Source organism: Glarea lozoyensis (genome assembly GCF_000409485.1).
Source record: "Glarea lozoyensis ATCC 20868 chromosome Unknown GLAREA11, whole genome shotgun sequence".
NCBI classification, from domain to species: domain Eukaryota; kingdom Fungi; phylum Ascomycota; class Leotiomycetes; order Helotiales; family Helotiaceae; genus Glarea; species Glarea lozoyensis.
In genome coordinates, this window is record NW_007360985.1 from 842,924 (window position 1) to 856,798 (window position 13,875).

Here is a 13,875-nt window from a genome sequence, read left to right on the forward strand (position 1 = left end):
GGCTTCCCAGTGTCGAAGCTTTACTTTGGACGCCGTCCTTCCCTTTACTTGGTGGGATGGTGGTCTCTTGTCTCAAGACCGTGGTAGCTTTCTTGTTGGTCGACAAGGTGAAAATCCGCGGAATCCATTCAACAAGTCAAGCATAACATTATCTACGAATGGGTTCCCGCGATGTTACATGTATCATGCCGCTCTCTCCAAGCCTTCTCCTCAAGCAAAGGAAATCGGTTTGCTCCACGTCGAGGGAATAAAGACGACTCAATGTGAACAGCCCCTTGCGACAACACCAAGCAACACGGTCGCCATCATGCTACGCCTGTTGATGTGTTTGGGTTCTTTCTGCGGATGGGAACCCTCTACATCCGTGGCTTTCCAGCCTCTCTACCTCCGTCCTGGACAAGTCGTAGTCTCTCAGATCTACGCGGTTGCGCAACGCAAGCTCCATTTGTCGTTGGCAAAAGTCGTAATCTGGGTATGGATTCCTCGGCCTCGGAAAATAACAAATGAAATGCCTGCTGGGAAGGCCATGTCGAATTGCCAGCTCCCTCAACCGCTGAAAATCTCTCCAGATCTTGGAGAATCTCAAGATGACGAGAGTTTTTGGAGGAAGCAGTTGCAAGGCACGCATCCACTCTTCAAACACCTCGAGGACGAATCCATCTGCACCATGAGCGCCCTCACAAGTCTTCCAGTGGTTGTCGATTCCCGCGTGAGTTCCCATCTCTACCTCTACATTCCAGGTTGGCGATTTTCCTGCCCGCATTATGCCAATCTGGATGGTCATCCGTCGACCGAGACGCTCGAGTTCCATCGGCGTCCAAGCCTTGAACAAGGTAAGTGGGAGTAGCCAGGAAAGGACTTCGGTTGTCGTGGCCCTGTTGATATGGAGGAGCTCCGAGTTGAGGATACGTGAACCACCATTGCAATCGATCCACTCCAATTGAAGTCGTAGAGATTCTCCCTTCTCCTTGTGTCGGTCGGCAGAGGTGAATTCGCGTATGATTTCCTCTGTGTTTAATGGGTCATCCCAGACGACGGATCCCTCCTTGTCACTACCTTGGTCCTCATCACTGCCGTTTTCTTCGTGACTAGGCGCTACTCCGTCAGTGTTTCTATTCCCTTGGATGCGTAGAGCTTCTTCCATGGGTTTGGTTGCCTTTAAAACTTCCTTGAATATGATTGCTCTAACCTCTGGCGGGCAACGATCGAGTGGGACTGGTCGGTACCCAGGCGGTACCATGAGTGAAGCCATACTGGAAGTGCCCAAGCAGTTGTGTCAGGCTCTTCCTCGTATCAGGTGTCTTCAGATGAGGCAGCTTCGCGCTTGAAGTGGATTGGACGACGTCTAATCGACGGTCGGCGAGGATGCGTTCTAGGAACGCTGTGCGCATACAAGTCTTTTGCTGGTGTGGAGGGTTGGTTGAAGGAGATGGTCTAGACCCAAGTGTAGGGAAGCTCGAGGCAGTGAGGGGGGTTGCAACAACGGAAAAGTGCACCGTGCACAAGCTCCTCACAACCGTAGCCTCCTCGCCGGCACGTAGGATCACATGCTTGTGAGAATGGCCAAAGGTGAACACATAGAGGCACATCAAAGGAGGAAAACGACGCTCATCTTCCACGCCCGTTCTCACCCTTAAATTCGCGACACCAACGAGGTGGTGCCGACAACCAATCTTCAATCCACATAAGCAATCCCCGAAATTCGTCCACTCAAAGAACACCCATCAAGATGGAGGGAGTAGAGGCAACTGGCAAGATGGACGGCGTCGTGGTGTGTATACTGATGCCAGATCCCGAACATGACTAACGCATCACCTCAGGAGAAAGGTACACGTCAGTCGGAAGGTACCCACGTAATTTTTGAAAATGAGCCCAGCCGAGATGTTTTCCGATACCGCAAACTCCCAGCGGAATTGAGGACGATGATTCTCGATGTCCGGTCTTTCGACGAGGCTACACAGAGCCGCGACATCCAGTTCCTGAGGCCTGATGGGTCCATCGAGTACGAGACCACAGTGAGGATTGAGGTTGACATGGGCCTAGGAAGGGTTCCCAGATTGCTCTGCGATGAGTTTCTCGCGCTCGACAAGATTACCTGCCGAGAATTGCTAGAGAGAGCAGCAGAGAAAGTCACCTTTAAGCCGGTCTCGCCACTGGGGCTAAAACAATGGTCCAGCAAGATGGCCTCTATGTCTGTCATCTGTGGTCTACCGCTGGGAACCCGGTACAATGTCGCCGTCGACTTCACCGTCGACATGGGGATCGCGCATCAGAGGGCTCTTAAAAGATTCCAACGGACGGATCGTTCGCACGGATTCGAGCAGAAGACGCATGACCATATCCGGAGATGGCTAACTGCGATGGAGTCCACCACTGAAAACACCGCCTTCGTCCTGGTCTTCCCAGCGATGTGGCGAGACTTTCGAGGCCTGCGTGGGCTGTTTCGAAAATCAGGCCTGACCTCCCGCACTCTACGCTTTCACTTTTTGACGCCGTCTATCCCACGCAAGGAAACCCGATATTTGCAACTGCAAACCATGGCGGCCGCCCAGGACATCCAAGTGACAGGCGATGGGACGTTGGGAGAAGAATGGCGGGCTCGTCTGGTTGATGAAGGATGCCGGGGTTTCGGTGACTTTGGTTCGGAAACCATTGTGGCTCTGGATGCATGATGCCATCTTGAACAGGTGGCTTGTGGATGGATATGGTTCGGTGTTGCCAGAGATGTCAGACGGTGGGATCGTGTTTAATGCTGGCGCAGCAGGATTTGCAGGACTGTACATAATAAAGATCCTCTCTCTTCGTGAGAAGCGGTCCGAAGGTGTGGCTCTGGGCCCACGGCAGAAGAAAATCGAGATCAGTTGAGCACCAATTTAATACCGCTGGACATCATTATCAAACTGCTAATCATAAAGCGCCCGTCCACTAACCGTTAAATATTCCCCCCTACCCCTCGTTTATATAACTTTTCGTATATATAATATATCAAACTTCGTAGAAAACCCTGGCACTCTTCCACCGCGCCTGAGATAAAAAAAAATGATAAAAATAGCAAAGACTCAAGCCAACGATGCCTCTTTCAATATAGCAGCCAACTTCCTAAGCTGGGCTTGCCCGTTGTCATTGCGGGTGACCAACTGCTCAGCTGCCAGGGCAAAGATGTGTCCCTGGAGCACTTGCATAGACGTCGCATCGCCACATTCGCCAATCTTCCTCATCAACTCCTTCAACGACATGTGCTGAGTGACCCCTCCATACTGCTCGCGCAGACTCTGATTCTCCCGATCGAAGTACGCCACAATCTCCATAAGCGAAAAGGAGATGCTCTCCAACAGCTGCCGGACCACGCCGTCTTCGGTGGTGCGGTTGGACGCCGTCCAACTCACGGATTCCACCTCGTAGGCGATTTCGACAATTCTAAGGATGTCTCGGACGACCGCGTCGACCACTTCCTGCCCCATGTCTGCCGTCAGGCGTTCATGCCCAAAGCGTAGAAAGGGGATGAGCCGCCTGAATGGCAGCGTCGCTCCCAGAGAGGTGCGCTTCAATGCGCGATGCAAGGTCATCACGACGACCGGTTCAAACTCTGGCAACCCCGGAAATGCGGCCTGTAATGTCACGTTAGGGCACTTCCTCTAGTGAGAGAATCACAGAGACTGACCTTGCTGGCAAAGACGACTCGTTTCGCATCCTCCGCAGTCAGGTCCTCTGTAAAATCATAGAAGGCCAGCAATCCCTCATCGTCAGGCCTGTTTCGGAGGTCGGGCAAGCGACTTTCCAAGGTCTTTTGAAGCGAGACCACGGCGGTCATGCTCTTGGTCATTTTGAAAACGGAATACTATAAGGATCATGTTCGCAAAGTGCTCCTGTGGGGTTACGGATAACGTATTCGTCCCAGGCTCGCTGGACGCCGTCTTTTTCGGGACGATAGGCACCATGGGCCTCTCGGCTGGACGCTTGTCCTCTGCCGCATGATACAAACAAACCTCCCCAAGCCATACCCTTCGTTTCTTGACGTCCATCTTGGCCACATCCATCTTCTTCCCTGGTATGCCATCCCACATCTCCTAGAAGAAGAAGATAGTGTCCACCACGGTGGTTTTCATCTGGGAGAATCCGGTAGGCTGGCGGGGCAGAGCGACATAATACTTGGGTGTCCTCTCGCAGGTCGGGGTGACCGCGACCAGGACTCGCAACACGTTAGCCTCCTTGGGGAGGACCCCCCGCTGCTTTCGGGCTTCCTCTCGCTTTTTGCTTCGTGATGTCTCCCCCTTCTTGGGCGTGTACTTTAGTGGGTCCGTGGCCAGCATGATGCCCACCACGAGGTAGGGTTACGTCTGTGACCGACCTTCGATCTCGGCCTGGGTGGGGATCATCGATTCGGGAGCCTCGTCGCTGGGCGCATCTTTGGTGTGGTCGTAACCGATGGTCGTCCTCGGCCCTGTAAAGATGATTTGCATTGGACGCCGTCCAACAACGCCTACCTCGATCATGTCGTTGGCAGCCGTCTTTGCTATATCCGCCGAACCATCCGTGATTATTTGCGCGTGGGGATCCGACTCGTCGGCCCTGCGGCTAGGCGTGGAAGATTCACCTTCCATTGCGCGAGGCGGTGGTGGGAACGGCAAGTGAGCTTGCAAGACTGCTGGATCAAGCGATAGCGATAATGTGTACGTGAAGGGAGAGCGGGCGGGATTGAAGATGCTGAACAAGAGGATTGTAGGTTGTGTCGTGAAGAATGATATCGAGCGCGCGAGAATCCGAGAAGGAGACCCCACAGGTCCGTCTCTCAAAGGTGAGGATCAGGCCAGTGCCTGGGTAGGAATCTTTCTTTCTCGACCGCTTCCAGGCAACGCTCCAAAACATCTAATAAACGCACCAGATCACCACCACCCCAGCCAGATTGGACCCCGTCCAAGCGACCGACAGCATGGACGACAATAGAATCAGAGATTCCACGATCCTCGACCTCGCCACCCACCTGACGGCCCTAGCCCAAGTTCAAGCGCTGCCTGCGAAGCGGGGGGTGAATAACTAAAAGGGGGAGAAGGAAGCCGCCCTGGGCAAGGCAGTTTTGGCGGTGGTCGACAGCCCATTGCACTAACGTGAACCGGTATAGATGCCCGCGTTGTCTGCGGAAGCAATCCAAGCGGTGCGTAATCTCTACGCGATCACGCTGGAGGGCGCTTCCCTCGACGAGGATGCGCTCGAGGACGCGGTCGAGACGGCCATGAAAGCGCTTAATCCAAGCTTTATCACAGGAACCAAACGAATCGGGGCCGGATCGGACGGTGAAGAGGACGAGGATGAAGAGTTGGACGGCTCCCAACTGTCTGGTACGGCACGAGCCGGCTTTTGAGGACGCTTGCTAACTACCTTCGTATGTGACAGGGGACGTTCGCAAGAGCAAGAGAATTAGAAAGCTGGCACCCGTGAGCTACCGCGAGGTGGAGGATGATGAAGCGGGTGGTTATGAGGGGGACAACGAGCTGTTTGTCACCGACGACGATAAAAGTGCAGAGAGCCAGAGCGAGATGGGGGATGGCATGGAGGATGTTATAATGGAGGGAGGAGAAGGAGTCGCACGAGAAACCTCTGCCGTCGCAGCCGGGGAACCGGAAAAGGCGGACGAAGCCATGGCCGAGCCCGATCAGGAGACCATCACACTAGAGAGGATATCTGGCCAGGCGGCAACTTTTGAGGCAAGGGGTGGAGTATAAGTGGGGCAATATTAGGGCGTAGCATGACTACCTGGGATGGAGCGACATCTATGTATCTAACAATCGTGGCAGCATTATTCTAGTGGTCGTTGACCGGGATTTTCACGTGGGCGTGGTTCCCATAATGTTAGGTACCTTAGTCACAAAATACTTCGTACATGGGGCATTAAATGTAGATTTATCGTCAATGCGCACTAAATGCTTGGGAATGCCGCTTTATTTATTAACCTAGTATTTTGTATGGCCACCATCTGCCAAAATCACTTCTATACATCGATCACCCATAGACCTAATTAACTCCTTAATCGTGGCTTCCGTGATTGATTCCCAGGCTTCTTGAACCACCGTTCGTAATCTAGGATAAGAAGAGTGAACTTCTGGGTAGTTCTTTTGGATATAATCCTTAATTAGATCCCAAAGAGTCTCGATTGGGTTTAAATCTGGCGAATTAGCTGGCCAAAAGATAGGCTTTATCCCAATAGCCTCAAAAACCTCTTTTGTAAAGGCAGCAGAGTGGCCTTTCGCATTATCTTGTTAGAAAGAGAGATCTGGATATCGGGAGAGTATCTCTTGAACTACCGGTATAATAATACCGCTGTAAGAGCCGGCATTTATTGTCTCCCAATCCTTCTCCCAAAAGAGCCCTCGATGCCTTCCATATTTGCCAGATATAGAACCCCAAAACATCCACCCAATCTTCCTTTGGTATCGCTTTTCGAGGAAATCGTCATGAAACAACTCTTCCTCTCCTATCCGCCTTGTAACCCAAGCTTTCTTGTGCTTCCCCGGGTTAACCCAAGTCTCATCTGTCCATAATACTAGATCCCACTGCTCGTCGGTCCAAAAAAGGTGTTCCCAGGCCCAGGCAAGCCTATCTCTCTTATGCTCGGCCGTAAGAGGTGGTTTTCTTCGAGCTATTCGTCGTACAAAACCTTCTCTTTTAAAGGCTGTTCGAATAGCCCATTCGCCGCAATTCCACCCAAGAATATCTAGAATATCGGTCCACCGAGTTCTCCTATTGCCTTCGGATGCGCAAACCCACTCGATAAGTCGTTTTCGTTGAGGTGTATTTAAAAGAACCTTTCTACCGCATTTTTGTTTTTGAGGAGTAAGGCGATAGGAGAGTGTGTACCCAACTTGCCTAGGGCTAATATTAAGCTGTAGGGCAATTTGAGCTTGTGTAAAATTAGCATCAAAGTATAAGGTCTCTATTCGAAGGCGGTCGTCGCGAGAGAGCTGTTTTCGTGGTGTTTTTGGGGTAGGCACAGAGTATTGAGAATCCATTATGCGAAAGGTGGTCAAAATAGGTGTAAAAGCGGCGGTTTGAGCATAAATAACCTATTGGCTGAAATGTAGAACCTTCTAGAGTGTGCACTGACAGCAGAATCTACACTTAATGCCCCATGTACGAAGTATAACAACGTGCCCATCAAGACGCCGTCCAACGTGCTAGGAAATGAGCCAGCAATTGGGAGACACCCTGGGAGCGAGTCCGCGTTTGACTAAATCCGAGTTGACCCATAATAGTGTATTCTGCCTTACGTCCTTGTCAATCGGGTTACCGTCTCGTTTGGCGGCCCGGAAAAGACTAATTGCGAGGGATTCAAGTGAACGTACGGAAGGGATGTTCCGTATCAGGCCAATTATTGTTTGTGCATAAACCCCGAAGAAGGCTTTCAGCATCCGAACAGTAAATTTGGGTCCTCCGGGGGTGAAGAATGCTTGGGCTTTTTCCAACGACTTAAAGATCTTGACATCTAGAATAGTGGTGGTCTGTAGAAACTGTTGCTTGGATTGGGTGTGCCGATTTCTTGTGAAGAGACCAAGCTTTCTCTATACCTCATCATCCCACTCACGATTCACGAATCGATCCTTGGGTTCTTTTGCTGCCTCAATCGCTGCAAGCTTGCGAGCGCGTTTCGCTGCGTTATATTCCGCCGACGGCATCGCACATGCGGATGGGCGGCGTCCTATTTGAATTCAACTGTAAAGAGAAGACACAGGCCGGGATGTGTAGGAAGAGAAGAAGATGTACTATCCTCTAGCAGAAAGAAGGAGGTGGTGGAGGAGAGGCGTGTTGATTATGAGGAGAGAACCCTAAACTGGCACGTCGTCACATGATACACCCAATTTAGAAAGAACCTCGCAGGTACTATTCCATTTCAATTGACTATTAATGAAGAGAGTAGTTATTGCCTATAATTCTTAGTATCAGAATCATGTTCCTCGCCTTCACCAGTATTTTCCCATCTGAGATCATTTTGGCAACCCTCACGATCTCAGAACTGTCAATAGTGTCATATTTCTAAGAAGCTTTCTACCCTTGATATGCAGCCAGCAGCGGCATGCCCAAACCGTTCTAGACGCTTCTCAATCAATTTAAAATCCCACCTAGCGTAAACAACCCTCATGTACCAACGACTTATCAATGGACGTTGCCCAAATTCGAAGTGGTCAATGCCCTCGGCGCTTTAGACGACTGTACGTGTATATGTCTGGTATCTCTCCATCAGCCATCGTTACTGCCTTTACCACTGCTTTGTTATGCTTATTTTTGTCGTCCCTCTTCTGTCTAATATGCTGCTCGAGGTCTCCATTCCAGGCGTAGAATCTGTATGCTGATACCGATTGGCTCTGACCCATACGGTATGCTCGTCCTATCGCCTGATCCTCCCACTCTTGCTTCCACCAGGCACCGCAAAGGAATATCGTGTTTGCTGTGGTAATGTTCAGTCCTACCCCCCCCGTAGCCCTCGTGATGAGGAGGACCTTTCCCCCCTTCTCAAATTCTTTCAAGATCGAGGATCGTCTGTCTGGAGCCTGACGCCCGTCATACCTGAGGGTGTTGACCGGATCGTACATGTGGTGGAATGCCGTTTCGATAATGTCGAGAAAGTGGACTTGTTCTGCCACAATCATCAAAGATATACTTGGGTCAAGATCCCTCAATTTATTAAACTTCGATATTATTGTATCAACTCTTGCCGATCTCCAACTTTCTTCTGCTTGAAGCCTCTCACGCCAAAGACTCCATTCCTTGATCTCTCCAGGTGAGAACAATGCTTCCGTCACCGTCTCCTTGAAGTCTCGTGACATGGTTTTTGTTACAATGTGCATTATCAGTGTGAGTTGGGAGTGATAGCTGTATTGCGTCGATTTGGCCAAATGACCCCAAGGAAGAGGGCCGTCTTTGCATAGGGCGCCGCCCTTCTTCTTGGCGTTCTTACGTGCCACTACCATGGCATTGAAGTACTTTTGAAAGTACATGTTGCTCATGCCGGCCTCATGAGAACTGAGCCTAAACTGGCAATCCTCTTGGTACAATCCTGGTAATTGAATCGTATCTTGCGGGCGGCGTACGATCCATGCTCGCAGAAACTGCACAAATCGCAGCATTTGGATTCCGTCAGGAGGACCAATTTTCCCCTTTCCCTTTTTCACCGCAAACACTAACTCCATGTCGTCCGTTGTTTTTATTGGGCAGCCCTCCAAGAACTGGCCTAGCCCAAACGCATCAGTCCATCTGTTGTCGATGGGACTACCGGTCAACATGAGGCATGTGTCTGCCATCATTCTCAGCGCTAGAGCTGCTTTATGAGTTGTTGACTCGGGATTTTTAACTGCAGTCGCCTCATCCAGTACGATGTATGGACACTTGATTTCAGGTGTCTGCTGAAACTCTTCAGAAAAGAGATTCAGCCACGGTCTTTTAGGAAGCGCTCCTCTGCCAGTCTTGTTGCACCTTGCCACTTGCTCTAAGTATCTGAGTTTCTTTCGATACTGCGTCATGAGAAACGGATACGACACTAAAATCACATCGTATCTTGAGAGCTCTGTCGCTGTTGTCTTTGGGTTTGACAATATCATAACCTTGACCGTTCCCTGTTCAACAATTATCAGAATACCTCTTCAGAGAGACACAAAGAGGTTGATCATACTGGAGTGAAGAATCTATTGAACTCTTCGTGCCATTGTTTCAAGACACTGGGAGGCACGACAACCACTGAAAATCTGGATGCACCGGACATTGCTGCCGATACGACTGCCATCATGGCGACCAATGTCTTTCCTAATCCCATCGGGTCCCCAATTAGAATTGTCTTTAGAACACTTTTGGCTGTGTAGAAAACTTTTGCCAAAGCTGCCTCTTGCCATGGCTTTGGCTTTATTACTAAAGGCAATTTGTCTACCTGAGGGACAGTTGCTGACACTCCGTGGAAGTTCTTCTGTATAACTGTTAGATTAATGTAAGAATGGACGACGTCCTACAAGAGCTAGATACTCACGATATGTGGCGCCAGGTCAGCGATCCACTCAGTGATTTCTTGCTCTACCCTTCTCTTCCTCGCCCGCTCGAGTGCTCTTTTGTGTGCCTTGTTCTGGCGATCATCATTGTCCTCACTGAATTTCTCGCTTTCTTCAGAATCCTCTTCGTCGGTATCCTCTTCTTGTTCCTCTTCTTGTTCCTCTTCTTGTTCCTCTTCATCGTCGCTTTCTTCAGAATCCTCTTCTTGTTCTTCTTCATCGTCGCTTTCTTCAGAATCCTCTTCGTCAGTATCCTCTTCCTCCTCCTCCTCATCGGTATCCTCTTCCTCTTCGTCTTCAATGTAATCCCCATCATTGCCAGTATCTTCATTCCCCTCCCCTTCATCATCGCCCTCCACACCCTCATGACTCACCAATCCGTCGCCAGATCTTCTTTCACCAAATAAACTTACATAGTGGTTATAGTTGAACGCCACGGAATCGGCAAGTTTCCCGTGGCTGCTTTCTGTCCCAAATTCCTCCATCATGTTACCTTCGGTTGGTATGTAGGCTTGGACGCCGTCCTTTCGTGAATCGACTGAGACGTCTTTAACTCACAAAAGTACGTGATCGTTCTAAATCGATATTTAAGCGAAGGCTTCCGTCGACGGTGCAGTGTGGATGAGAGACTATTGTGGTGAGTGTGAAGTTGAGCATGAAAATTAGATCGGTAGCAAACGAAAGTGCTTTGAAATATTTCACTCTTACCCACTACGACTTCACCTTCATTACTACCTCAGCTTCGCTAGGATGTTTCCTTCCTGATTTGTTTCTTTACCTAAGGAATACTCCCAGTACAACATCAATCATATCCTCAAGCTTTCAATCAGGGTTTCTACATCAACCTTTCTCAGCCTTGACAGACGTCGGTGATCTCAGGAACAACGACCTTCAGCATCTGCAATATCATCGTCGGAAGTATCAGTCGTCCAAAATGAAGCCAAACAAAAGACCTCTTCCGCGAACCGCAGAGGAATTCCGCGAACGAGCCCTAGAAATCGATTGGGCACGTGGGACAAACCCATATTACCGTGACCTTATCTCACGCCTAGAAGAAGAGGCTCAAGCGGAGCACATGGTGAGCTGAAATATTCATGAACGCCTCATGTGAAATGTCTCAACTGACTAAACAATGGTGAAAGGGGCGCCAACTGGCTGGAACTGAAGATGTGGCAAGCGATATTGAAACGGATGTGGAAGATGACGAGGACAATGAAGTGAATCGAGACAGTGGCGCTGAGGAGGACGACATGAAAATTGATGAAGCACACCCGGTCACGGAAAAGGACACGATTATTTCACTAGAAAATAACACAACTCTTGGTCAACAGCATCGCAACAGCATCAACGGCATGGTTTTTGAAGAGAGTGATGAAGAAGACGATCTCACGTTTACACTAGGGGAAGGGGATCTTGGAGACACGGGCAACAGTGGGAGAACAAGCTGGGAGTTGAGGAAATCCACAGACAAGGAGATGTTCACGGGAGATGAGGAGAAGATGTTGGCAAAAATGGATGAGGTAGATGAGGATGAAAGCTATGAGAGCTCGGCTGATGGAATGTCTTTCGATACACCTACTGAGGAATAGGAGCCATTTCCTTCAATCTGAGGGAAAAGGACGACGTCCAGGTTCGGAAGTTTGGGGACATCGAGAGGAACTTTATAGGTAGATACGCCAGGATTTAATAATTTGTGATGAGAGAAAATGCCTAGATAGCACTCAACTACGGTTACAAGGATTTGCAATTGATGATCATCTACTTCTCTAAATTTCTCAAGGCTCCTGAAAATGTAACAAATTGAAGTCCCTATTAAATTACAACGTGGTATTTGGACACCGTCCAAAACAATTCTTTTACGGTACATTCAAATCTTGTACACTTGTACCCGTTTATTAATCTTGGTAAGAAAATACTCCATGCACTTGTAAGCCCTTCCCTAAGAAATCGTGTACGTAATAGACACCCACTGATCTACAAACTTAGCCAGCTTGATGTTAGCTTTATTCTACTTTCTGTCTTTTAGTAGGTTTTTTCCATTTATTTTAACGTTTTCTCTTCTCACTCATCACATTCTCCGTTGAAGATACTTCACCACCTTACTCCTCCGGTATGGTATTCGAAAAAGTAACAAGACACGTGTAATTAATTACAAATCGCAAAGCGATCTGCTCCAAAGTAATTTGGTAGAAGACAGCAGCTGGCCCTTTCTTCTCAACTAGATACTGTACTGTCTAGTTACGACAAGGGGAATTTGTTAACAGGGTTTTGTGGATATTTTTCATTCTTTCTATAGTTTGGGGGAATGTTGGACGCCGTCCAAGTCGTTGTTTTATCTTCGACTTGTTTATTAACTTAAAGTACTCTTCGACCTCCTGTATTCTTGAAAACATAGGTTGGATAATTTATTTTCATTCCCGTAACGGCTATTGAACTGCTAGCTGACAGCTCTTCGCCAGATGTATCTAATTATAATAAGAACTGGGATTTGAGAAATCAACAAAAACACTTGTGTTGATCTTTAACGACTGGGCTCCTTGTAAAATTCAGTGCAGAATCTGTTCCAAGTACTTGCTTCATCGCCTTCGAACTTATAGATGCAACTGAAGTCATAACGCAGTTTTTGCCATTTTTTATAGACATCTGCGAACATCTCCATAGAAGCTTCGTTGACTGACAAGGCCTTTAGAGGGTGTAGTGCAGCCTGGAATTCAGAGTAAACCTCCGACACATGTGCTAGGTAGGAACTATGCGACGAATCACTGTCCTCTGCAGATTCATTGTCGTGTGGAAAACCTTTAGAACAGTCAATCTAAGAAAAGACCGAAGAGGGGGCGAGCTGCCTACCTGGTAACGTTTGCGATTTTTCAGGAACGACATCATCTTTTCCGTCAACCTGCTTTTTTTGACTCTCAATGCCTTCCTCTATCAAATTCATTGAATAGTGGTCGTCATTAATAAATAGTTCGGCCTCCAACTCATCCTCTTCCACATCACTCTCCTCTCCTCCCTGTCGATGGTCAATGTCCATTTCGTCGTCTGCATCTGATCGCCCCATCTGTCCTGGTGATCTAGCCTCATCCGTTGATCCACCCAGACTACGAGCCTCATCGAAGCTCCTGCTCATACTGTCGTCTACCGATGTAGCCTCTAGCTCAGCGTCGTCCGTGACATACTCCTTCTGTCCATCGTCTTGTATGGCTTCACTCTCTGACTCGTATGAATGTTCCTCTTCTATTTCGAAGTCTGCAGACGATTGTCGAGGCAACCGCACGCTGGATCTTGGTCCTACTTGGATTGACAAATCAGTGAATTATCCAAGAATGCTAGGGTGCTTCTCGTGCATACCGCTATGAGTACTGGCCATTTGATCTGCTCCATCCGCTTCTTGTAGTGAATCAGTGTACGCAACTCCCTTGACGAATGCAGGATTGAGCGCATGAACTGCCGATTCCAGCTTCTCATTCAGAAAAGTTTCTGTGAAGTCCCCCTTTTCAATAGTGTTGTCGAGATCTCTGAGAGCGGTAATCGCAGCTGGTGATAGGTCTGCTACCCCTTGGGATACATGATATTGCGACAGAGGATTGGCCAGAATCGCATCCATATCCTCTTCTAGTTGCGATTCTCTGTATGTGCTGTGCACATGGCGATTCTTGCTTTTAACCTTCGTCTGCGCTTGCACAGCCGCATCTACTGTCATCTGATAATTGATATAGGTCGAATCCTGGACGTCGTCCATGGCGATCTGAGTCCCGAATAAAGAAAGCGATGTAAAATGGAATGAAGATCTGGGGCAGGGAGAAACTGGAAGGAGGTATGGGTTGCGAAGGGATTGCTGACACTCAAGTAC

General features: G+C 48.9%; 8 protein-coding genes across 8 annotated transcripts; 3 read left to right on the plus strand and 5 right to left on the minus strand.

Annotated features, from left to right (window-relative positions):
• Window positions 1-310: 310 nt before the first annotated feature.
• GLAREA_11195 (uncharacterized protein) lies at window positions 311-1,252 on the minus strand (the record flags this gene model as incomplete). Its single annotated transcript, XM_008079384.1, has 1 exon — window positions 311-1,252. The coding sequence occupies one exon, from the start codon at window positions 1,250-1,252 to the stop codon at window positions 311-313; it is 942 nt and encodes a 313-aa protein (XP_008077575.1).
• Window positions 1,253-1,729: 477 nt separating this feature from the next.
• Window positions 1,730-2,672, plus strand: GLAREA_11196 (uncharacterized protein; the record flags this gene model as incomplete). The annotated part of the gene is made up of 2 exons (XM_008079385.1): window positions 1,730-1,771; window positions 1,821-2,672. 2 exons carry the CDS (start codon window positions 1,730-1,732, stop codon window positions 2,670-2,672), a joined length of 894 nt encoding a protein of 297 aa, XP_008077576.1.
• Window positions 2,673-3,059: 387 nt separating this feature from the next.
• Window positions 3,060-4,601, minus strand: GLAREA_11197 (uncharacterized protein; the record flags this gene model as incomplete). The annotated part of the gene is made up of 4 exons (XM_008079386.1): window positions 3,060-3,608; window positions 3,662-3,838; window positions 3,886-4,124; window positions 4,349-4,601. 4 exons carry the CDS (start codon window positions 4,599-4,601, stop codon window positions 3,060-3,062), a joined length of 1,218 nt encoding a protein of 405 aa, XP_008077577.1.
• A 100-nt stretch (window positions 4,602-4,701) lies between these two features.
• On the plus strand, window positions 4,702-5,720 carry GLAREA_11198 (uncharacterized protein; the record flags this gene model as incomplete). Its single annotated transcript, XM_008079387.1, has 4 exons — window positions 4,702-4,818; window positions 4,883-5,026; window positions 5,120-5,336; window positions 5,392-5,720. The coding sequence occupies 4 exons, from the start codon at window positions 4,702-4,704 to the stop codon at window positions 5,718-5,720; spliced, it is 807 nt and encodes a 268-aa protein (XP_008077578.1).
• A 228-nt stretch (window positions 5,721-5,948) lies between these two features.
• Window positions 5,949-7,004, minus strand: GLAREA_11199 (Homeo; the record flags this gene model as incomplete). The annotated part of the gene is made up of 2 exons (XM_008079388.1): window positions 5,949-6,238; window positions 6,314-7,004. The coding sequence occupies 2 exons, from the start codon at window positions 7,002-7,004 to the stop codon at window positions 5,949-5,951; spliced, it is 981 nt and encodes a 326-aa protein (XP_008077579.1).
• A 1,170-nt stretch (window positions 7,005-8,174) lies between these two features.
• Window positions 8,175-10,510, minus strand: GLAREA_11200 (P-loop containing nucleoside triphosphate hydrolase; the record flags this gene model as incomplete). The annotated part of the gene is made up of 3 exons (XM_008079389.1): window positions 8,175-9,602; window positions 9,659-9,946; window positions 10,007-10,510. The coding sequence occupies 3 exons, from the start codon at window positions 10,508-10,510 to the stop codon at window positions 8,175-8,177; spliced, it is 2,220 nt and encodes a 739-aa protein (XP_008077580.1).
• Window positions 10,511-10,959: 449 nt separating this feature from the next.
• Window positions 10,960-11,614, plus strand: GLAREA_11201 (uncharacterized protein; the record flags this gene model as incomplete). The annotated part of the gene is made up of 2 exons (XM_008079390.1): window positions 10,960-11,103; window positions 11,168-11,614. The coding sequence occupies 2 exons, from the start codon at window positions 10,960-10,962 to the stop codon at window positions 11,612-11,614; spliced, it is 591 nt and encodes a 196-aa protein (XP_008077581.1).
• Window positions 11,615-12,546: 932 nt separating this feature from the next.
• GLAREA_11202 (uncharacterized protein) lies at window positions 12,547-13,764 on the minus strand (the record flags this gene model as incomplete). The annotated part of the gene is made up of 3 exons (XM_008079391.1): window positions 12,547-12,821; window positions 12,873-13,313; window positions 13,374-13,764. 3 exons carry the CDS (start codon window positions 13,762-13,764, stop codon window positions 12,547-12,549), a joined length of 1,107 nt encoding a protein of 368 aa, XP_008077582.1.
• Window positions 13,765-13,875: the final 111 nt, after the last annotated feature.